At 46.5% G+C, this 23,504-nt stretch overlaps 1 protein-coding gene across 1 annotated transcript in view; it reads right to left on the bottom strand.

Annotated features, from left to right (window-relative positions):
• Window positions 1–17,508: 17,508 nt before the first annotated feature.
• rxfp2l (relaxin family peptide receptor 2, like) overlaps window positions 17,509–23,504 on the bottom strand; it is a 152,371-nt gene continuing 146,375 nt past the window's right edge. Inside the window, exon 18 of the mRNA XM_086000929.1 lies at window positions 17,509–21,505. Coding sequence (XP_085857055.1) covers window positions 21,327–21,505 — 179 coding nt within the window. The 3' untranslated portion in view covers window positions 17,509–21,326. The remainder of the gene's footprint in view (window positions 21,506–23,504) is intronic.

Here is a 23,504-nt window from a genome sequence, read left to right as displayed (position 1 = left end):
AACCCCTCCTACATCTTCCGGCTCCACACACAGATTGCCACTTTTGTCCCTAATGGGCCCTATTTTTTCCCTAGTCATCCTCTTACCCTTAATATACTTATAAAACATCTTAGGATTTTCCTTTATTTTGCTCGCCAGTGTTATTTCATGGCCCCTCCTTGATCTCCTAATTTCTTTTTTAAGTATCCCCCTGCACTTTTTGTACTCCTCTAGGGCTTCCTCCATCTTTAGCCTTTTGTATCTGCCAAAAGCCCTCCTTTTTTTTTCTAATCCATTCTCGTATATCCCCTGACATCCAAGGTTCCCTGTGGTTTTTGGAACCACCCTTGACCTTTATGGGAACATGTTGCCATTGTATGATCTCAATCTCCCTTCTGAAAGCCTCCCATTGCTCCGATGCGGATTTTCCTACAAGTAGCTGATCCCAGTCCATTTTGGCCAGATCCTGCCTTATCCTATTAAAATCGGCCTTCCCCCAATTTAGAACCTTTATTTCTGGCCCATCCCTGTCCTTTTCCATGACCACCTTAAATCTCACCATATTATGGTCACTGTCACCAAAGTGCTCACCTACTAGCACTTCTTCCACTTGGCCGGCCACATTCCCTAGAATTAGGTCCAGTACCGCCCCCTCTCTTGTAGGACCTTCTACATGCTGGCTCAAAAAGCTCTCCTGGATGCACTTTAAGAATTCTACACCCTCTGTGCCTTTCACACTCTGACTATCCCAGTTAATATTGGGGAAGTTGAAATCCCCCATTATTATTACCCTATTATTTGCACATTTCTCTGAGATTTGCCTGCATACCTGTTCCTCTATCTCCCCCTGACTGTTTGGAGGCCTATGGTACACGAGGAGGGGATGAGCAGGGGTTGGCAGTGGCTTGCAAATTTACGTGGAGCCGTGGCAATGCATTCAGAACTAATAAAAATTACAGTGCAGTGAAAAAATGCAGCTTTCAGCCCTTACTAACTTTCAATAAAAAAATTACCATTAAAAAGAAGTCCCAAATGGGATTCTTCAGCACTTAAAGCTGAATTCCTTTCCAAACCTCAAAAAATGGGAAAAGTGCTTCAGCACCAACACAAGTAGCTCAGCAAGCCAGGGAAGGGGCACCCTGGGTCTCGCACGCAGCACTCCAGCTTTGTGCAGGGGGTCAACACTGCAAGAGAGGTGCTCTACACGCAGGAGCCAGGAGGCCCCCCAGAAAGAACAATGTGGGACCACAGCACCGAGGCCGTCACTGCCAGCAGTGTCGCCCCTCACCACCTGGCTCCAGTGCCCAAAGAAGCTTCAGGCCACACCTGCTGCTTTTTTCTCTCACCATGCAGACTGTTGCTGCCTCAGACCACTGGTCAAGGTCAGTGAATGCATATTCAAAAGCCGTCTCCTACCAACTGCATCACTAGCCTCACAGACTGCTCAATGCACGACTCCCACCCCCAATCACTCACCTACCAGCAATCTGCACCAATCACGAGGCATATCACCCATTCCTAGCCTCACCTCACCCCCTTGGAGGAGATGGTGCAGGCCATTCTTAGCAGAGGCATAGCTGAGCCCTTGGCCAGCGACAGGGCTGAAAGGATACAAGGTACTGGTATCTTCATATGTTATCCTCCTTCTGGCATGCACCTCTTGCTTTCCTGCCCTCCCCGCACTGAACTAGCACTAGGGTCGAAGTTGGCCGTGGTGATGTTAAGTTGGCGACGTCACCACTTCGCCATTTTTTTTTTGCAGGGCACTACTACTGTAGGGATTTCACAATAATTTCAAGATTTCCTACAGTTCCAAAGATTGATTTTTTTGATTAAAGAATACCTGGGTAACATACCTTTAAGAATCCAGGGATCAAAATGGCCGTCAGACCGCGTGGCAGAAGACAAGGGACATTGAAAAAGGCAGCTTGTGCGTGTCTGTGAAAAAGGGGTAATCAAAGATGGCTGCCCGACCTCGTGTCAGGACACAGACTGTGGACATATGAAAAGGGAAGATCAAAGATGGCTGACCAAACTGACAATCAAAGGCAGTTCAGGGAGTTCCCCTCCCTGCAGAGACAATCGACAGAAACTGCTACTATGTTTACACAAAGGATTAACCACTTGAGACTGCGGTTTCAGTTTGACCACAGAACAATGACTTTGTTTACTCAAGCAATTAAGGAAATGGACATGCTTTTTTTCAAACCAAGACAGCTCCATTCAAACCCAGTACGATGAATGGGAATACATTCACTAACCCATCACGATAAATGGGTAATTCATCCAAACCCATCACAGACAATGGGGACAGTTTGGATCCCTTTTGTTCAGCCCAGATGCACCTGGATTTGGGTGGGAAGGTTTTGGCCCCAAATGGGGTATAAAAGATCCCTGTCTCTGTGGCCTCGCCTCCGTGCCCTCTACAACGTGGGAGCCTGCCTAAAGGAGTGGAACACCAGCAGTTTACTTTTAAAATACTGGGGTGTTTTTTCTTCGGAGCAGTGAAGATCAAAGATCGCAGGGCACGGAGCAGGCATTTTCATTGGTGAGCATATATTTTCCTGGCCCATTACAAGGCAACTTAGGATAGGTATAGGGGTGGGAACTAAGGGGAATTTTGTTAGAACTGTGATTTTAGTCGATTTTCCCTCGCTGTGTCCATTTTCTCCTCCCCTATTTAAGTACCAGTGTTGCACTAGCAGAAAAGTGCTGTAGTGAACGCTAAGAGTTCTGTATTAAAAGTGCCATTTAATTAACAGTGTTGCACTAGCAGAGAAGTGCTGTAGTGAACACTGAGAGTTCTATATTGAAAGTGCTATTAAAAAGGGTGTTGCACTGAGCAGAGAAGTGCTGTAGTGAACACTAAGTAGCTGTATTTAAAGGTGCTGTATTTGAGTAACAGTGTTGCGCTAAGCAGAAAGGTGCTTCAGTGGACACTAAGTAGCTGTATTAAAAGTGCTGTATTTAAGTAAGAGTGTACTGTATTAAAAGTGCTGTATTTAAGTAAAGGAGTATTGCACTGAGCAAAGAGCACTCTAGTGGACACTAAGTGTACTGCGTTGAGTAAAAGTGCTGTACTAGGCATAGGTGTGTTGTAACGATTATTTTTAAGTTGTTTCTTTCTTTTTGTTTCAATAAATGCTGGTCTGTTTTGCACCCAAACCACGAGTCACGTTTTTCTGTCTACATCGCTACCGAATAAGTCCGGCGGTCAGAACCAGGAATAGGGGAGCGCTTCGAAACCGCACGGGGGGTCCCTGGAGCAGCTCAGAGGTTTCTGACTGGCCAGAGACAATAACCCCAACCCCGCTAGTTTAATTCCTACACTACTTACCAGCAGCGCTACCAGGACGTCGAAAATGGAGGACGCTGCAGGACCCGCCACCAGCTGGCGAAAGAGCGATGGCCGCCGCTCTTTCGCCATTTTTTGCTGGTAACAGGTGGCGTTAAGCCCCCGAATTTTTAGCCCATCATATTTGCATTTGCCAAGGTCCTAACGCCTGCAGCTTTTACCAACATGGTGGACGGCACACTTTTGGCGTGGAATGAGTGCGCTCACGCTGCACACTATATTGGACCCTTGGGTGCCCTTTTTATACCTGTAAAATGGCGCAGTGCGATCCAATTTCTAGACCATTCAATATGATCATGGCTGATCCTCTATCTCAATACCATATTCTCACTCTCTCCCTATACCCCTTGATGACTTTTGTGTCTAGAAAACTATCTATCTCCTTCTTAAATATATTCAGTGACTTGGCCTCCACTGCCTTCTGTGGTAGAGAGTTCCACAGGTTCACCACCCTCTGAGTGAAGAAATTTCTCTTCATCTCAGTCCTAAATGTCCTACCCTGTATCCTGAGACTGTTTCAGAACAACACCACACCCTTTACCTGTAGAGTGACGGTGACAGAAAGTTGGCCACAGCACTGGGCATTGATGCACGGGGTCAGGAGAGGGATGAGAACCTAAAGGAGATAGGAATGGAAACAAAAGTGCACAGGGAACCATTTTATTAAGCACTATTTTATATACCTGGAGCTCAAAGATGTGTGTTCTGAATAATGAAACACAGTAATAACAACAGAAAATGCTGGAAAAACTCAGCAGGTCAGGCAACATCCGTGGACAGAAATTTGAGTTGACGTTTCGGGTCGAACCCTTCTTCAAAACTGGAAAGAAAAGATAGATCGGAGGCAGGGCTGCGATCGGACAAAAGAATAAAAGAAACAAAAGAAGTAAAAAAGAGACAATAAAAGGTGTTAGAAGCTAGACGAGATGGTAATAGGCTGAGATTAGGTGTAAAGTGTACTGGCAGGGCAAGGGATAGCTGCCAGGTGTGAGAGCAAAACAAAAGGAAAGAGTGGGGGGGCGGTGGGGAAGGAGTGGAAAAATTACAAGAAAAAATGAAATAGGGGCCGAGGTTATGATCTGAAATTGTTGAACTCGATATTGAGTCTGGAAGGCTGCAAAGCGCCTAATCGGAAGATGAGGTGCTGTTCCTCGAGTTTACGTTGAGCTTCCGCGGAACAATACAAGAGGTCAAGGACGGTGAGGTCCGAGTGGGAATAGAGCGTTGAATTAAAATGACAGGCGACCGGAAGCTCGGGGTCACCCTTACGGACTGAACGGAGGTGTTCCGCAAAGCGGTCACCCAACCTGCGTTTGGTCTCCCCAATGTAGAGGAGACCGCATCGTCGGTGGCATAGTGGTTAGCACTGTTGCCTCACAGCTCCAGGGACCCGGGTTCGAATCCGGCCTCGGGTGACTGTCTGTGTGGAGTTTGCACATTCTCCCCGTGTTTGCGTGGGTTTTCTCCGGGTGCTCCGGTTTCCTCCCACAGTCCAAAGATGTGCAGGTTAGGTTGATTGGCTATGATAAAATTGACCCTTAGTGTTAGGGGGATTAAATACGTGGGGTTACGGGGATAGGGTGGGATATGTGTTGGTGTAGGGGTTACGGGGATCGGGGGTGGGATATGTGTCGGTGCAGGCTCGATGGGCCGAAATGGCCTCTATCTGCACTGTGAGGTTTCTGTGATTCTGTGATTCTGTGAGCAGCGAATACAGTATACTAGATTGCGAGAAGTACAAGTAAATCGCTGTTTCACCTGGAAGGGGTGTTTGGGGCCCTGGACATTGGGAAGGGGGGAGGTATAGGGGCAGGTGTTACATCTCCTCTGCTTGCACGGAAGGTGCCAGGCGAAGGGGAAGGGCTGTTTGGGGTGATAGAGGAGTGGACTAGGGTGTCTCGGAGGGAGCGGTCCCTGCGGAATGCTGAAAGGGGAGGGGAGGGGAAGATATGTTTGGTGGTGGGATCACTTTGGAGGTAGCGGAAATGCCGGAGGATGATCCGTTGAATGTGGAGGCTGGTGGGGTGAAAGGTGAGGACAAGGGGAACCCTATCGTGGTTCCGGGAGGAAGGGGCAGGGGTGAGGGCAGAAGCGCGGGAGATAGAACTGACACAGTCGAGGGCAGTGTCAATCACGGTAGAGGGGAATCCTCGGTTGCGGAGAAAGGAAGACATGTCTGAAGCACTGGTGTGGAAGGTGGCATCGTCGGAGCAGATACGGCGGAGACGGAGAAACTGGGAGAATGGAATAGAGTCCTTACAAGAAGTGGGATGGGAGGAAGTGTAGTCCAGGTAGCTGTGGGAGTCAGTGGGCTTGTAGTGAATATTGGTCGATAACCTATCCCCAGAGATGGAGACGGAGAAGTCGAGGAAGGGAAGGGAAGAGTCAGAGATGGACCATGTGAAGGTGAGGGAAGGGTGGAAATTGGAGGCAAAGCGAATGAAATTGTCAAGTTCGGGACGAGAGCAGGAAACGGCACCGATACAGTCATCAATGTATCGGAAAAAGAGGTGAGGGAGGGGACCCGAGTAGGACTGGAACAAAGATTGTTCCACATAGCCCACGAAAAGGCAGGCATAGCTAGGACCCATGCGGGTACCCATGGCAACACCTTTGATTTGGAGGAAATGAGTGGAGTTAAAGGAGAAGTTGTTCAACGTGAGAACAAGTTCAGCCAGGCGGAGGAGGGTGGTGGTGGATGGGGACTGGTCGGGCCTCTGTTCAAGGAAGAAGCGGAGCGCCCTCAGGCCATCCGGGTGGGGGATGGAGGTGTAGAGGGATTGTACGTCCATGGTGAAAAGGAAGCGGTTGGGGCCAGGAAACTGGAAACTGTTAAAGTGGCGGAGGGTGTCCGAAGAGTCGCGGATGTAGGTGGGAAGAGACTGGACAAGGGGAGAAAAGATGGAGTCAAGATAGGAAGAGATAAGTTCCGTGGGGCAAGAACAGGCTGAAATGATGGGTCTACTAGGGCAGTCCTGTTTGTGGATCTTGGGAAGGAGGTAGAAGCGGGCTGTGCGGGGTTGGGGAACTATGAGGTTGGTGGCAGCGGGGGGAAGATCTCCAGAGGAGATGAGGTCAGTGACAGTCTTGGAAACGGTGATTTGATGTTCGGTAGTGGGGTCATGGTCCAGGGGGAGGTAGGAGGAGGTGTCGGAGAGTTGGCGTTCAGCTTCCGCTAGGTAGAGGTCAGTGCGCCAAACAACAACAGCACCACCCTTGTCAGCGGGTTTAATGACAATGTCAGGGTTGGATCTAAGAGAATGGAGTGCTGCTAGTTCAGAGGGAGGTAGGTTGGAGTGAGTGAGGGGAGCAGAGAAATGGAGACGGCCGATGTCACGGCGGCAGTTAGCGATGAAAAGATCTAGAGAGGGTAAGAGGCCAGGGGGAGGGGTCCAGGTAGAACGGGAATTCTGCAAGCGGGAGAAAGGGTCAGCTGTGCGGGGGGAAGACTCCTGGCCAGAGAAGTGGGCACGGAGACGAAGGCGGCGGAAAAAGAGCTCAACATTGTGCCGAGCTCGAAATTCATTGAGGTGGGGGCGTAAGGGGATGAAGCTCAGGCCTTTGCTGAGGACTGATCGTTCAGGGTCAGAGAGTGGAAGGTCAGAGGGGATAGTGAAAACGCGGCAGGGGGTAAGATTGGGAGAAGGGGGGTCAGAGGAAAGTGATGGGGAAGAAGGTTCCGGAGGGGCGTTGGTGTCCAAGAGTTGATGAAGCTTGCGATCCTTGACATCGGAAAGGAAGAAGAAAAGTTTTTTGTTGAAGCGTCGGATGAGTCGAAGGATGAAATGGAACTGTGGACCCGGACAGCTTTGAGATAGAGTGCGTCGGTGCTGCTGAAGAGAGAGGTCGAGGTTGTTCATGTGGCGGCGCATGGCATTGAGCGTGGATCTCAAGATGCGGCGAGAACAGTAGTTCGAGGAACGATGAATATCTTGGAGATATTTGTAATCCTGGGTGGATCCGAAGCACGAAGGGTGGAAGTTTAGTTGGAATCCACGTGGAATAAGTCGAAACCGGAGACAGTTGCTGAGGAAAATGATGTGGATGTGAAACCGAGTCTTGGCAGATACCTGATCAAACACGAGAAGGGAAACTGAAAGTAATGAAGATGAACAAGGTTGAAGAGCCAAACGGAGATCCCGTCGAAGAGAAGAGCAGAACTTCTTCAAGGTAGGCATTCCTAGAAGAGGTGTGGCAGTGAACCAAACACTAGTACGATAGCAAAATACTGCGGATGTTGGAAATCCGAAATAACAACAGAAAATGCTGGAAAAACTCAGCAGGTCAGGCAACATCCGTGGACAGAAATTTGAGTTGACGTTTCGGGTCGAACCCTTCTTCAAAACTGGAAAGAAAAGTTAGATCGGAGGCAGGGCTGCGATCGGACAAAAGAATAAAAGAAACAAAAGAAGTAAAAAAGAGACAATAAAAGGTGTTAGAAGCTAGACGAGATGGTAATAGGCTGAGATTGGGTGTAAAGTGTACTGGCAGGGCAAGGGATAGTTGCCAGGTGTGAGAGCGAAACAAAAGGAAAGAGGGTGGGGGGGGGGAAGGGAGTGGAAAAATTACAAGAAAAAATGAAATAGGGGCCGAGGTTATGATCTGAAATTGTTGAACTCGATATTGAGTCCGGAAGGCTGCAGAGTGCCTAATCGGAAGATGAGGTGCTGTTCCTCGAGTTTACGTTGAGCTTCCGTGGAACAATACAAGAGGCCAAGGACGGTGAGGTCCGAGTGGGAATGGAGCGGTGAATTAAAATGACAGGCGACCGGAAGCTCGGGGTCACCCTTACGGACTGAACAGAGGTGTTCCGCAAAGCGGTCACCCAATCTGCGTTTGGTCTCCCCAATGTAGAGGAGACCGCATCGTGAGCAGCGAATACAGTATACTAGATTGCAAGAAGTACAAGTAAATTGCTGTTTCACCTGGAAGGGGTGTTTGGGGCCCTGGACAGTGGGAAGTGGGGAGGTATAGGGGCAGGTGTTACATCTCCTCCGCTTGCACGGGAAGGTGCCAGGCAAAGGGGAAGGGCTGTTTGGGGTGATAGAGGAGTGGACTAGGGTGTCTCGGAGGGAGCGGTCCCTGCGGAATGCTGAAAAGGGAGGGGAGGGGAAGATACGTTTGGTGGTGGGATCACTTTGGAGGTAGCGGAAATGCCGGAGGATGATCCATTGAATGTGGAGGCTGGTGGGGTGAAAGGTGAGGACAAGGGGAACCCTATCGTGGTTCCGGGAGGGAGGGGCAGGGGTGAGGGCAGAAGTGCGGGAGATAGAACTGACACGGTCGAGGGCAGTGTCAATCAGGGTAGAGGGGAATCCTCGGTTGCGGAAAAAGGAAGACATGTCTGAGGCACTGGTGTGGAAGGTGGCATCGTCGGAGCAGATACGGCGGAGATGGAGAAACTGGGAGAATGGAATAGAGTCCTTACAGGAAGCGGGGTGGGAGGAAGTGTAGTCCAGGTAGCTGTGGGAGTCAGTGGGCTTGTAGTGAATATTGGTCGATAACCTATCCCCAGAGATGGAGACGGAGAAGTCGAGGAAGGGAAGGGAAGAGTCAGAGATGGACCATGTGAAGGTGAGGGAAGGGTGGAAATTGGATTGTTGTTGTTTCGGATTTCCAACATCCGCAGTATTTTGCTATCGTACTAATGAAACACAGCACTTGATGTCTGTCACTAGGTGGCATCAGCACACTTCACATTGCACAACACATTATTATACTCATGCAGCATTCTGCACAGCTCGCTGAAATATATTGCAGGAAACACTGGTGGTGATTGTCATTTCCATCATCCATTGGGCGGGTGGTGGGTGGGTTGTCTGCTCCGCCTGTTATGGTTGGGCCTCGCTTCCAGTGCTAATCACATTCCTTATAGGCAGCTTACTGATTGGGAGGGCGGGAAATCCGATGAGGCCTCTGCACCTTGCAGCCCTGCAAAGGGGAGGTCGGCCTTTCGAAGTGGTCACTGGAGAGCGAGTTGGGGAAGCAGCAGGCAGCATGTTGCTGCCCAGGCCCCCTGTTACTCCACGGAGAAAGAAAGACATGTATTTCTAGAGCGCCTCTCACAACCTCAAGACATCCCAAAGCTCCTTAAGGCCAGTGAAGTACTTTTGAAGTGTTGTAATGTGGGAAATGCGGCAGCCAATTTTCTCACAGCAAACTCCCATAAACAGCAATGTGACAATGACCAGATTATCTGTTTTGTTAAGTGATGTTGGTTGAGGGATAAATATTGGCCAGGACACCAGAGAGATCTTCCCTTGCTCTTCTTCGAAATAGTGCCATGGGGTCTTTACATCCATTTAAGAGGACAGACAGGGCCTCATTTTAACATCTCACCCAAAGGCCTTTACCTTTGACAGTGCAGCACTCTCTCAGTACTGTACTGCACTGGAGTGCCACCTTGGATCATGTGCTCAAGTCTGGAGTGGGACTTGAACTCACAGCCTTCAGATATAGAGGCAAGAGTGCTACCCACTGAGCCACTACTGACAGAAGTGCTCATAGAGCAAGTGACAGGAAGAAGGAAGTCCTCTCCCCCTCCGATGGGTGAGGGAAGCACCATCAAACTAACAAGCAGCAATGGAGAGAGGTGACTAAGCAGGTCAGTGCCAGCAGCATTGTTCCAAGCACCTGGTTGAGCGCAGAAAGAAATTTAACAACCTGACCAGGACTGCCAAGGTAAGACTCGCCTTCACATCTCTCTTACTCTCCATACAACCCTACACCACCCTGCTTTAGCTCCAGCACGAGCAATGCTTCCCTGTCCCGCTTCCCATGCCTCTCCTCCAATCACAACAGGACACTGCACTGCACCTCCTTCTGCTTGCACTCACAGGGGGTCATTTTAACTTATAATCGCTGGGCGAAAAACAGTAGATAACGAATTGGCAAGCAACAATGAAAAATAAAATCGGCCAAGGTGTAAAACAGAGTGCCAATTCGCTAAAATGACCCCGACATCCTCAAGACCTGCTGCTGCCATCATCATAACTGCTGCCCCCTCATGGCCACACCTGCTGCTTTTTTTCTCTCAACATGCAGACAATGCTAAGCTGCCTCAGATATCTTCAAACACCCTTCAACAGGACACACGCTAACCCACTGCCACTGTTCTTGCAGGAGCAGCTGGCACACAACCAAGCTTCAAGAACAAGAACAGGTCCTGCTACACCGAAATCCCTGACGCCAATGGGGGAGGCAAGCATCAGCATCATTGGCAGAGAGAGGGTACGCAGCATTGGAGATGGCGAGGCTGGAGGCCACACACAGCAGGGCATTTGAGTGCATTCCCTTCCTTGTCTCTTTCTCCTTAACTCTGTCACACACGCTCACACACTCACTCAGTCCTGAGAGGAATCATGAGCCAAGTGTGCAGGGGATTGCCCTTGTCCCCAAGCAGCCAGCCTCTTACTCACAGAACAGAGCGGGCAAGCAGTTAAAATGGAGCAACTCCATTTCCCAATCCATTCCTGACTATTTTAACGCCATCGGACTTGGGTGGGCGCCCCATGAATAAATGCTAATCGGCGCCCTTTTAACCTCAATAGGACCCCAATGGTATTCTAACAGGATCCAAGTGCGGAAGCCGCCAGAGATCTCCCACTCGACAGCAGCAGGTCGGCATCTGTTCTGGAGACAGAAGGTGCCAAACAAGGTAAGTGCGAAACGTTTCCTTTCTGGGGCCTGGAGGAGTAGGGATGTCAGCTGTGGCTCAGTGGGTAGCACATTTGCCTCTGAGTCAGAAGGTTGTGGGTTCAAGTCCCACACCAGGGACTTGCACACATAAAGCTAGGCTGACACTCCAGTGCAGAACTGAGAGAGTGTTGCACTTTCGGAGGTGCAGTCTTTCAGATGAGACGTTAAACCGAGGCCCCGTCTGCTCTCTCAGGTGGACGTAAAATATCCCATGGCACTATTTTGAAGAAGAGCAGGGGAGTTATCCCTGGTATCCGGGCCAATATTTATCCCTCAACCAACATAACAAAAAAAAATTATCTGGGCATTATCACATTGCTGTTTGTGGGAGCTTGCTGTGCGCAAATTGGCTGCCGCGTTTCCCACATTACAACAGTGACTACATTTCAAAAGTACTTCATTGGCTGTAAAGCGCTTTGAGATGTCCAGTGGTCGTGAAAGGAGCTGTATAAATGCAAGTCTTTCTGACATGAATCAGTCATTCATGAAAGAAAGACTTATGAAATAATACTGAGCGGCCTACGGGTGGCGCTGTCCAGGGAGAGTATAAATACTCGGGCACGGGCCCAGCTTGCGCAGGACATTCTTAACAGGAACTAGAAAAGGACACAACTAGACCTCCATGTTGTAAAACAGTTGATTAAAGCTTTGTTTAACGCTTAGACCAAGTGCCTAGTAGTTTTCTTACGTCACTTTCTTTCTTTCTTTTCTCCAGAGCCCACATTGAAAATGTGGGACAATTTCCTGCCCCTGGGCGGCCCCTCTTTCTGACCCACAAGGCGATGCTGAACACCCCACGACTTACCTGCAGGTCGGTAACTAAGCGCTGGTGGGCAATCATAGAAACATAGAAGATAGGAGCAGGAGTAGGCCATTCGGCCCCTCGAGCCTGCTCCGCCATTCAATGAGATCATGGCTGATCATCCAAACTCAGTACCCTGTCCCTGCCTTCTCCCCATATCCCTTGATCCCTTTAGCTTTAAGAAATATATCTAACTCCTTCTTGAATATATTTAATGAATTGGCCTCAACTGCCTTCTGTGTTAGAGAATTCCACAGGGTCACCACTCTCTGGGTGAAGAAATTCCTCCTCATCTCTGTCCTAAATGGCTTACCCCTTATCCTTAGATTGTGACCTCTGGTTCTGGACTCCCCCGCCATCGGGAACATCCTTCCTGCATCTAGTCTGTCTAGTCCTGTTAGAATTTTATAAGTTTCAATCTCCAAGCTGCCAAACTTCCTCTCCCGCCCGCTGACAAGCTGCCGTTGTCTGGACTTTTTGGGCGGGCAGATGACCAGCGCCATGTACATGAGGCCCCAGGAGTCCAACTACCATGGGCCAAAAATTCCTGACAGCGAGTGCGTTTCGCTCAGTGCCTGGCCCGCCCGAAACCCGCTCAGGGTTAAAATCTGCCCGACTTCTTAAACCCCCCCCCCAACCCCATTTTGGTTCCACGACCATCCCATATTTAGGCATCAATGAGACTATAGCAAAACACAAATCGCTCCATTGAGTGCTATGAGAAGGGATTTACACCAGTTAAAACACCACCCTGATTTCTTTTAATACATTAAAATGTTCAGCTTGCGAAAGCTCCTCATTTTACAGCTCAGCGAAGACCACGCCACATTTATATAAAGGTGAGCCCAGCAAACTCCTAATAATGGAGGTAAATGAAAACATGTGAATCCTGCAAATGCAAACAAAAAATGCTGGGATTGACATCTGAAAATGAAAGACGGGAATCACGTTTTGGGTCTGCCCTTTCATCATAGCTGGTAATAATTCCTAGTCAATTTAAAATGGACACCATAGGCTGAGTTTTGAGTATGAACTGGTGGTGAGAAATCTTCCCTGTCACCAGCGCGTATCAGAAAATCGTGGGCGCTCTGAACTCAATGGACAGAAAACTACCCCTGTTGGCAGGTGGGGTTCCTCACCACTGCCCACATTCAGAAGATTGCCCCCAAATCTCAATTACTCTCCTCACATAGCCAGTCATGTAACAGGGATGTTATAGCCAGGGCTGGCTCTCAGTAATGGCGCGTGTCATCCTGTTAGATGTACGATATTGTTGCAGCCAGAAGCCAAAAGAAAAAGAAAACACTAGAAACACTCAGCAGGTCAGGCAGCCAAGTCAAGTCGGCATTTCGGGTCTTGGACCCTTCCTCAGAACCTGTTGTAGTCAGCTTTGGTTTTGCTGTCTTATTATATGTGAATCTACTTATCTGAAGCTATTTCTGTGCATGTCAACCTAGTACACATGTAGAATGTTGTCCATGAGATGTGTCCAGTAAGGAGAGTGGATAAATCCTCAAATGGATCTTATGAGTCAAAGGAAGTAACAGACTTATTGAATTCATGACATCACTGTGGATTAGCGCTGAAAAGGTGCTGGGTGAAGAAAGACTTGCATTTCTATAGTGCCTTTCGCGACCACCGGACGCCTCAAAGCGCTTTACAGCCAACGCAGTACTTTTTGAAGTGGAGTCACTGTTGCAATGTGGGAAACGGTAAAGGGGAGAGATGGTTTCATTTTCTCTGCTGGTTCCATGGGTAGGTGTGTGGTTTGATGTAATAAAGTTCAGGGATTGATCGCCAGTGACCACAGAATGATTAAATCTTTCAATATTTGGTAATTAGTTTCGAGGTTATAGGAACATGTACAGACTGAGATGATCAAATACTCCATGGAACACAAAGATTCTTTCCATCAGGAGAGTAAACTGGCCTAAAGGCCTTCTGGCTGCTGCTGGAGGGACAGCTGCCAAAAGGCTGCCAGGTCCAAATAGCATTCTGCAACAGCAAGAAGATCAACTTAGCTGTTGACAAATTCCTCTTTGGGTTGCCGCTGGGCCCAACCAGACCCTCTGGCCTGAAGAAGGTGCAAGCCTCATCGCCAGGGTTTTGGGGCACCCCTGCCTTTGGACACCCCATGGATGGACGTACATGAAAGCGAGTTGGCTGGGCCCGGAACACCCCGTCACACCTCCATTGCCTTCAAGATTGAACCTGTACCAACTCAGGCGCAGATTTATTTGGGGAACCTCCAGAATCCCTGGGGCAGTGCAGTAGAGGTGGAGACCTGATGTAATGGGCCTCTACCCCCTTTTCTTTGCTGCACCAGGGAACTGAGCTCCCCCCAGGTGCAGCAAAGAGGAAAATCCCCCTTTCATTGAGCTCAAGGTGAGAGATGTCAGTTCTGGGGGATGTAATACTTTTCCACCATTTGGACCAATGCCAACACTTACAAGTCAGGTATAACATGTGTTGGTGCAGAATAAAGCACTTTTTATATTCTCCCAGCAATGTACTGTAAACCCAAGCTCAGAACAGCACCCTCTACGGACCAGTGTGATTATATATTTCACACAGCAGCCATCCTTTTGACTGTAAGTGCAATTGTCAATTGTGGAATGCAGAGTGGAAAATCGGGCAGGGAGGATTGGATGCCCATAACGGAGCCCACTCGATTTTCCTTCTATGAATTTAAATACTGTAGAAAGGAAAAGTGGGCACGCTTCATTGTGGGTGTGCGTTCCAGCCCGCTCAATTTCCCTTATTAAAGAAAGACTTGCATTTATACAGCGCCTTTCACGACCACCGGACGTCTCAAAGTGCTTTACAGCCAATGAAGTACTTTTTGAAGTGTAGTCACTGTTGTAATGTAGGAAACATGGCAGCTAATTTGCACACAGCAAGCTCCCACAAACAGCAATGTGATAATGACCAGATAATCTGTTTTTTTAGTGATGTTGATTGAGGGATAAATATTGGCCAGGACACAGGGGATAACTCCCCTGCTCTTCTTCGAAATAGTGCCATGGGATCTTTTACGTCCACCTGAGAGAGCAGATGGGGCCTCGGTTTAACGTCTCATCCGAAAGACGGCACCTCCGACAGTGCGGCGCTCCCTCAGCACTGCACTAGAGGGTCAGCCTAGATTTATGTGTTCAAGTCCCTGGAGAGGAACTTGAACCCACATCAATTTGTCGACTCAGAGGTGAGGGTGCTACCAACTGAGCCACAGCTGACACTATACAGACTTTGAATTCAGGTCTCAAAAGTAAAAGGACAGTGTGCTAACCCTTCACACCGACCATTTCTCTAACATTCTTAAAATTCTATTTATGTTACTTGACCAAGGACACAGGTCAGACACTGGCCCTGGCATATAATAGGCTCTGTAGTCTTGGATCAAGTCTAGCATCTTGGGGAAGTCTTACTGCCTCAAAGGTGCTATATAAATGCAAGCTGTTGTTGTTGCTGTTGACCTCAATACTGCTATTTTAAAATTCACACACAAATCCATTCCTTAATTGAAGAACAGGCGTGTCTCCATGGAGTGCATTTGTTTTAGAATTCAGCAGGGAATGAGAGGCCAGGGACTTCTTGTAAAAAGGGCTCGGAAAAATCAAAGTCTTCACCACACTGCGCTCGTGTGTCTTCAGGTGGATAACAACAGTTTGCCTGCCCCAGAGTTTTGGCCACAAGACCCATGTGTGGGCTGGAAGGACGGAGTTAGGGAAGATAACAGGAGGTAAAAGAGTAACGTACAAGTTTAAAGTCAAACCCCAAAGTTCAAGTAAAATATTAAATAGTTACTTTATTGCAGCATATAATACAGCTAGTACAAAATATTCAGCAGTTTTGCATGAAAAAATAACATTTTGCGTTAACATTTACACACAAGACCAAACTCTAATGCTAGGAATTACAAAGCACATGTATACAGCACTTACTATAGAACCATTTACTGGTTTAATGTGTGAAAATGAGATGTGAGGCGTGATGTACCAGAAACTTGGCATGGATTTACAATCATGTCTCATAGCATTAGCATTTATGGCAAGCAGGTTGTGCAAATTTACACAGAGCTTAGTCTGATACAACCTCCTTGACTTTATAAACACAAGAACTAAAAAACAAAATTCCCAATCATTGATTCATTGTTATCAGATTGACCTGCTCCTTCCCTCCCCCAGCCGCTCCCTCCCGAACTGCCACCTACCCAAGCTCAAACCTGGTACTTGACCAATTCCATAAACCTGGCAAAAAAAATAATTTGGGATTTTTTTCTGCCACAAAATAGTCTGTATATAAACAATGACACTGTGCTGTAAAATTCAGTAGAAAGTGCCGCCTCTTCGAACCCATGTTGAGGATAGCTAAAGAAGTGCACTGTAAACGTGCTTGTGTGAATTCACCATTTTACAGGAGATGCGTGTTCACTGGAGCAGTTTTATAATCCTAATCCTGAATGCTATCATTGGTGTTTCTCAATTCCCCCTAGTAACTGTGTTTAAAACTGCTGATTAGACTTGAGGCAGACGTTTTGCATAGAATTTCCTCTAACATGACATAAGAAGTTAGGTAAATCTAGAGACAGGGAAAGGCTATTTGGACTAACAAGCCTGCTCCTTTTTGTTAGCTGATAACCCACCCTCTTCGCTTCTCACCATGTCCCTTTTCCCTCGAAAACACCTCTGTGGTATATTTTCCTCTATTCATTAATTTTAGCTACGCTATGTACTGGTCGCGACTATTACAATGCTCTTCCGGCCGGCCTCCCACTTTGTACCCCTCGTAAACTTGAGCTGATCCAAACCTCTGCTGCCCGTATCCTAACTCGCACCAAGTCATGTTTACCCATCACCCCCCTGCTCCCTCCCTAAACCTCTCCGCCTCTCTCTCCTCCTTTAAGACACTCCTTAAAACCTATCACCGTGACCAAGTGACCTGTCCTAATATCTCCTTATCTGGCAAATTGTGTTTGATAATCACTCCTGTGAAACACTTTGGGACGTTTTACTACATTAAAGGTGCTATATAAATACAAGTTGTTGTTGACATGAGTTCTTGTCAGTATTTTTGAAACTCTAAGTAAATGACATTGATTTTCCTTGTCAATCATTCAAAAAACTCCAAAAAATACTGAAGCATATCCTCCCCTTTCTGAATCCACACATCTGTAAAAACAGATGTAAATAACAGCCCCATTGATTCCTTATCATTTGATTTCAGTTCCCCGCTATTATTTTTAAGTGCTTTCTTTTACTTTATTTACTGAGTACGTGTTTGAAAATCTGTTATTGTTGCAATTTAATAAACATTCTATATTTTTGCTCTCTCCTAATCATTTTTAATTTGATTTTTCTTGTTTTTAATCCTTGTCCCAATTTCCTTCCTACCAGATCCTTTACACTTTAAGCCTTCTTCTTGACCCTTATATTACTCCTGACATGACACTGTTCCCATTCCAGTACATCCTGATTGCAGAATGCGTCCCAGAAGCCACTGACTCCAATCAAGATAAAATTCTACTAAAAACATCTTTCCTCAAAGACTACCTTTAACCCATAAGCACAAGCACTGTGGGGAGGGAGAGTGGAATGAAGGGAGCATTTTTCTTTAACATGATTTATGACACATTTCTCCCTCCCTCCCTTGCTCCCCCACCACCCCCCCGCCCAATCCCGCAGTTGCCCCCAATGGCCCAATTCATATATGATTGTGCCTCTACTCTAACCAGCAGTGTTAAAGCATAAGACACAGTAATAGAGAATGATAGATTGTTACTAGTTAGCCATGGAATCATTGAAAGTTGCAGCACAGATGCAGGCCATTCGCCCACCAGGTCTGTGCAGGTGTTTTCTCCACATGAGCCACCTAGTCTAATCCCACGTTCCTGCTTGCTCCCCAAACCTTTTAAAATTCCTCTTTTTCAAGCAAATGTCTGTTTTAAAAGAATTCATAGACTGTACTCCAACAATGGGATTGTGGCACAGCGTTCCACATTCTAACCAATCTTTGTGAGGAGCAAGCTTTTGTAACATTCAAGAATTATTCGGTACGACAAACTTTCCTTTTTTGCACTGTGCTTCAATATATCAGCTACGTATGAAGGGAGTGTCATGTGCCAAAATAGTTACCTGACAGCTAGTACCTCCTTCTCCCCCAACGATTCCTTAATATATAAACTGGCTACACGTTCATGAAATAGTAAATACAACATCTGCCACTGTGCCTCCTGACCCAACGAACCAACCATTAAAATGCCAAAACACGTCAACAGTTCATTTGTTTGCATGCTGACTTGATATAAGTGAAGTAAATGGAGAACAGTGAAATTACCCCAACTTCTTCTCCTGTCAAAGAAGACACTTTGGAGGTCATTTTAACCCAACCTATCGGGCGGGAAACGGGCGGCTTAGGGTCATCCACCCGTTTCACATTCTGCTAGATTTTACTCTCCCGTGAAGTCAATGGAGAGTAAAGTCGGGCGGGTGTAAATGGGCGGCTGATACAAACCCGCCTGTTTCCCACCCGGCAGATCAGGTGGGAATGACTCCCCACGGCTCAGTTGATAAATGCATTGCCCAGTGTGGTACTAATACATGCAGACCAGGAGCGCCCTAGGTTTGATCTGGGGTCTGATCTCAGCCAGAGCAGAAGTAGTGGCACTACAATTGACCTGGGCCAGTACGGGATAAATCCATCACTTAAGAATTCTCTGAACTTTGCCCCGTGCAATAAACTGGACATTCCACACATCCCCATCGCATCTGCGGCCTTATATGCTGCGTTCAGTGCAGTGGAGCTGCAGTTAGATCACCGTGTTCATGGCCAGTTGCGAAAAGAAAAAAGCACTGCAACATTAAATATGTGACACTCACTGCAGACTATAGTGAGGAATGTTGGCTCGCCCTTTTGGACTTTGTGTTTGAACAGATTGTTGAACACAATGGAACATTAGGTTACTTTCTTTTATCTGTGTTCTCAATATTTGTAACCACAAAGCTAATTCCACTGCACAGCTATGACTTTTATAACATTTGGCCAAGTTTCATCCTGGTGCTGTACACACCAAGTAAGCATGAATAATGCTTTCCCGTCTGACTGTGCGTGTTTTAGTGTCAGCGCCTATACATTTACACACTCGGTCCCAGTTTAGACTGTATCCTCCTGTCTGGTACTGTACTGTTCACGTGTATCTCAGTGTCAACTCTCTGTACATGTACAGCATGTACTAGATAAAAAGAACATTTCCCTGATGGCACAACATAAACCCAGCAGTTGGCAAGTACAAATACAATGGGTAAGCACAGTAGTACACACAATATTATTGGCATTCCCTGGAATAGTCCTCAGGGTCATACACCACTTAAGTCACTCAATAAAACTTACTCACTACCACAATTTACCATGAGTATTATAACACTATATATTATAAATGTAATGCCTGTTAACATGTTGTAACCAAAGAACAATTATAATAACGTCTTAAATTGAAAAAAAAAGAAACAATTCACTCCCATCTGGTACTGTACAAGTGTCAAAGGTTCTACATGTACACACTGGGTAAAAGAGAATGGTTTACTTCTATCTGGTAGTGTACCACTTGTGAGTGACTCAGTGTTAACTCCTGTACCTTTACACCACACACCAAGTAAAAGGGAGAAGTTCACTTCTGGTTAGTGCTGCACAGTTCATGTGTATCTCAGTGTCAAATCCTGCACAGATATACCATGTAAAAAGGAATGTTTCACTGTCATGGGCACTCTACGGGTCACATGTATCTCTTTGCCAGTTCTTTCATGTGTATGCTGTCAATTGGATGAGTTGGAATGCTAACGTAGCAGAGGAACTCATACTTGACAGCAGGACAAGCTGTGTTGTTGTTGGAGCAGTCTACAGGGCAGCAGTGATACCTGCCCTGCTGTATGCCTCAGAGACATGGACCATGTACAGCAAGCACCTCAAAGCACTGGAGAGGTACCACCAACACTGCCTCCGCAAGATCCTGCAAATCCATTGGCAGGATAGGCGCACCAACGTCAGTGTTCTTGCTCAGGCCAACATCCCCAGCATCGAAGCTCTGACCATGCTCAATCAGCTCCGATGGACGGGTCTCATTGTCCACATGCCCGATACGAGACTCCCAAAACAAGCGCTCTATTCGGAGCTCCGGCACAGCAAGAGAGCCCCAGGTGGGCAGAGGAAACGCTTCAAGGACACCCTCAAAGCCTCCTTGAAAAAGTGTAACATCCCCACCGACACCTGGGAATCCCTGGCCCAAGACCGCACAAAGTGGAGGAGAAGCATCCGGGAAGGCGCCGAACACCTCGAGTCTCTTCGCCGGGAGCAAGCGGAAGCCAAGCGCAGGCAGCGCAAGGAGCGCACGTCAACCCAAGCACCCCACCCACTCGTCCCTTCAACCACCGTCTCCCCCACCTGTGACAGAGACTGTAGGTCCCGCATTGGACTCATCAGTCACCTACGAACTCATTTTTAATGTGGAAGCAAGTCATCCTCGGTTCCGAGGGACTGCCTAAGAAGAAGAAGAAGGCGGTATTAATTTGTGTAGCATCTGGGAAATGTACAACAGCAACACCATTTTAAAACTTCCATACAAATCATATCTGTACAAATGCCATTCGGCTCTTCCATAATACTCTATTTATAAATATGACACATGTACAGTGTCTGCGTTTAGGCTGCGTGTGATACGCAACCATGTGTTGCACTGACACTGAAATGGCTAAGTTTAGAATTGGGTGCCAGCAGTCACATGGTAGAGTGTTTTCCCTCAATTGTAAGTATCCAAAATGGTTTTACAGATAGTTGTGCTTGCAACAGCAATGACTGCAGTACAGTCTCTGTGTCAAAGTGATATGATTTGGTGGTGAAAAGCAGAGGCACAACTATGTATAAAGATCTGCGGAGGGGACGTCGGAAAATTTCAGGGTTTGGAGCAGGAGAAAGAGGGTGACATAACGCATGTAAAAAAAATGGAGTGGGGGTGACTCTTTATCCTCTCCAGGGATTGCGCCAATGGATCAAAGGACCTCCCTGTAAATTTCTCCCACTCAGTGCTGTCAGAGTTGGTGGTGTAAGCAGTAATTGCTTGTTGAGCGGTAAGATGATAAAACTCTCTCAATAGGTGTTGCACTCATTCATGGGAAGAAGTGAAATGGTAAAACTCTCATGCTATGTTGTCTGGAATAGCTGTGTTACACAGTGATTGTTTGCCTAGACTTGAGATTATAAATCTTCCTCAATCCATGCTGTTGTAATAATTGTGTTACAGATTTGGAGAAGTGAGGTGGTAAAGCTCCCTCAACGTATGCTGTCAGGAATGATTGTATTACACAGCGATTGCTCCTGGTGAAGAGGTGAGATGGTAATGCTCTCTCAATCAGTGTTGTAAGGCATGGCTGTGTTACATAGCACTCATCCAGGGAGGTTAAGATGGCAATACTCTCTTGATCGATGCTGTCAGGATTGGTTGTGTTACACACTGCTCATTTGTGTGGTGCTTGTGAGGCTCTTTTTGGGTCCAAGAAGCTCTTGGCTCTGCAAACACTGCTTCAGCTTTTCCTGAAAGGATGCAGTTGTAATCGTGTAGAGGATTGGATTCAGGGCGCTGTTTATTGGCAGGATGAAGATTACAACCCAGGAAGTTATAGTCCCTGTTAAAAAAGAAATGAAAATCAAGAATAAGCAAACATTTCCTATAAAGAATAAATAATTCTAGCATAAGGGATTCCTGGGAATGGAACGACTTAAGGGGTTCAGTTACGATAAACCAAGGGAATGATTTGCAGGTTGGAATGTAATCAAGGCGTTGAGATGATGTTACTGACAGCAACTCCTCAACAGTTTATAACCATCAGCTGGGCCAATACTATTGCCTTTAACTTCCTCCAGGGTATTTCATTTTTAATGAATCTCTAATTCAATAAATATTTTCAAGAGAGAATTGGATATATTTCTGAAGGCTAAGGGGATTAAGGGTTACGGAGAAAAGGCGGGGACGGGGTACTGAACTGGTAAGATCAGCTATGATCTCAGACGAAGATCAGCCATGATCTCATTGAATGGCAGAGCAGGCTCGAAGGGCCGAATGGCCTACTCCTGTTCCTATCTCTATGTTTCTATGTTTCATTGATTATCTGATGCAGTGATTTTATTCCTTTTTGGGCCAGCATCCATCATCAGTGTGGATACTGACTGTTATCATTCTCGTTTTGTTGGTGCCTGATAAAATACAAATAATAATTTCAAAACGATAGAAAAATAATGTCATTACTGGGAAATTCTGTGGCCAATTTTGTACAATATATCATATTTACTCTCTAAACCTGGTCAATTCATCTGCCTTCTAATCATACTACAGTAAAACAATCTGAAAGAGTATGAAGAATTTCTGGCTTGCCAACCAGAAAGAGAATTTGTTCTCCATTTTCATTGAAACAAAACAGAGCATACAAATGACTGTTGATATCACCAGATGAATGTTTGATGTGTTTATATGCCAGTCCTTGTCTGCAGGAGTTATTTTGTTTAAGTTAAGTAAGACAACCCATGATATGGGGAAATATAACGTTTTCATTATTTTGTATTATTACACAAAGACATCTGTACTGTTTGAACCAAGTGAATCCAATCATAATGGTGGTTCTACATGTTTACCCACTGTGAAATAAAGCAGGTTAATGATTCATATTTGCGCTTGTCCTCACCAATGATTTCTCAGTCTGCCTTCAAAGAGATTGAAGCATATGCAAAAGACATGAGCATACTTGGGTTATGGAAACAGTAACAGAGCATTTGGATAAACATAATTTAATAGGACAGAGTCAGCATGGTTTTATGAAGGGGAAGCCATGTTTGACAAATTTGCTCGAATTCTTTGAGGACATAACATACAGGGTGGATAAAGGGGAACCAGTGGATGTAGTGTATTTGGACTTCCAAAAGGCATTTGACAAGGTTCCACACAAAAGATTACTGATCAAGATAAAAAATCATGGGATTGGGGGTAATATACTGGCATGGGTGGAAGATTGGCTATCTCACAGAAAACAAAGAGTTGGGATAAATGGTTCATTCTCGGGCTGGCAATCAGTAACTAGTGGTGTTCCACAGGGGTCAGTGCTGGGACCCCAACTCTTTACAATCTATATTAACGATTTGGAGGAAGGGACCGAGTGCAACATATCCAAGTTTGCCGACGATACAAAGATAGGAGGGAAAGCAGTGAGTGAGGAGGACATAAAAAACCTGCAAAAGGACATAGACAGGCTAAGTGAGTGGGCAGAGATTTGGCAGATGAAATATAATATTGGAAAGTGTGAGGTTATGCATTTTGGCAGAAAAAATCAAAGAGCAAGTTATTACCTAAATGGAGAGAAACTGCAAAGTGCTACAGTACAAAGGGATCTGGGGGTCCTGATGCATGAAACACAAAAAGTTAGTATGCAGGTGCAGCAGGTGATCAGGAAGGCCAATGGAATCTTGGCTTTTATTGCAAGGGGGATGGAGTATAAAAACAGGGAAGTCTTGCTGCAGTTATACAAGGTATTGGTGAGACCACACCTGGAATACTGCGTGCAGTTTTGGTTTCCATATTTAAGAAAAGATATACTTGCTCTCGAGGCGGTTCAGAGAAGGTTCACTCGGTTGATT

The sequence above is a fragment of the Somniosus microcephalus genome, chromosome 1, assembly GCF_052327205.1.
Source record: "Somniosus microcephalus isolate GS21.2 chromosome 1, FLI_Smic_1.0, whole genome shotgun sequence".
In the NCBI taxonomy this organism is placed as follows: Eukaryota; Metazoa; Chordata; class Chondrichthyes; order Squaliformes; family Somniosidae; genus Somniosus; species Somniosus microcephalus.
Note: the sequence above shows the minus strand (reverse complement) of the source record. Positions and strands in the feature narration are given on the sequence as shown.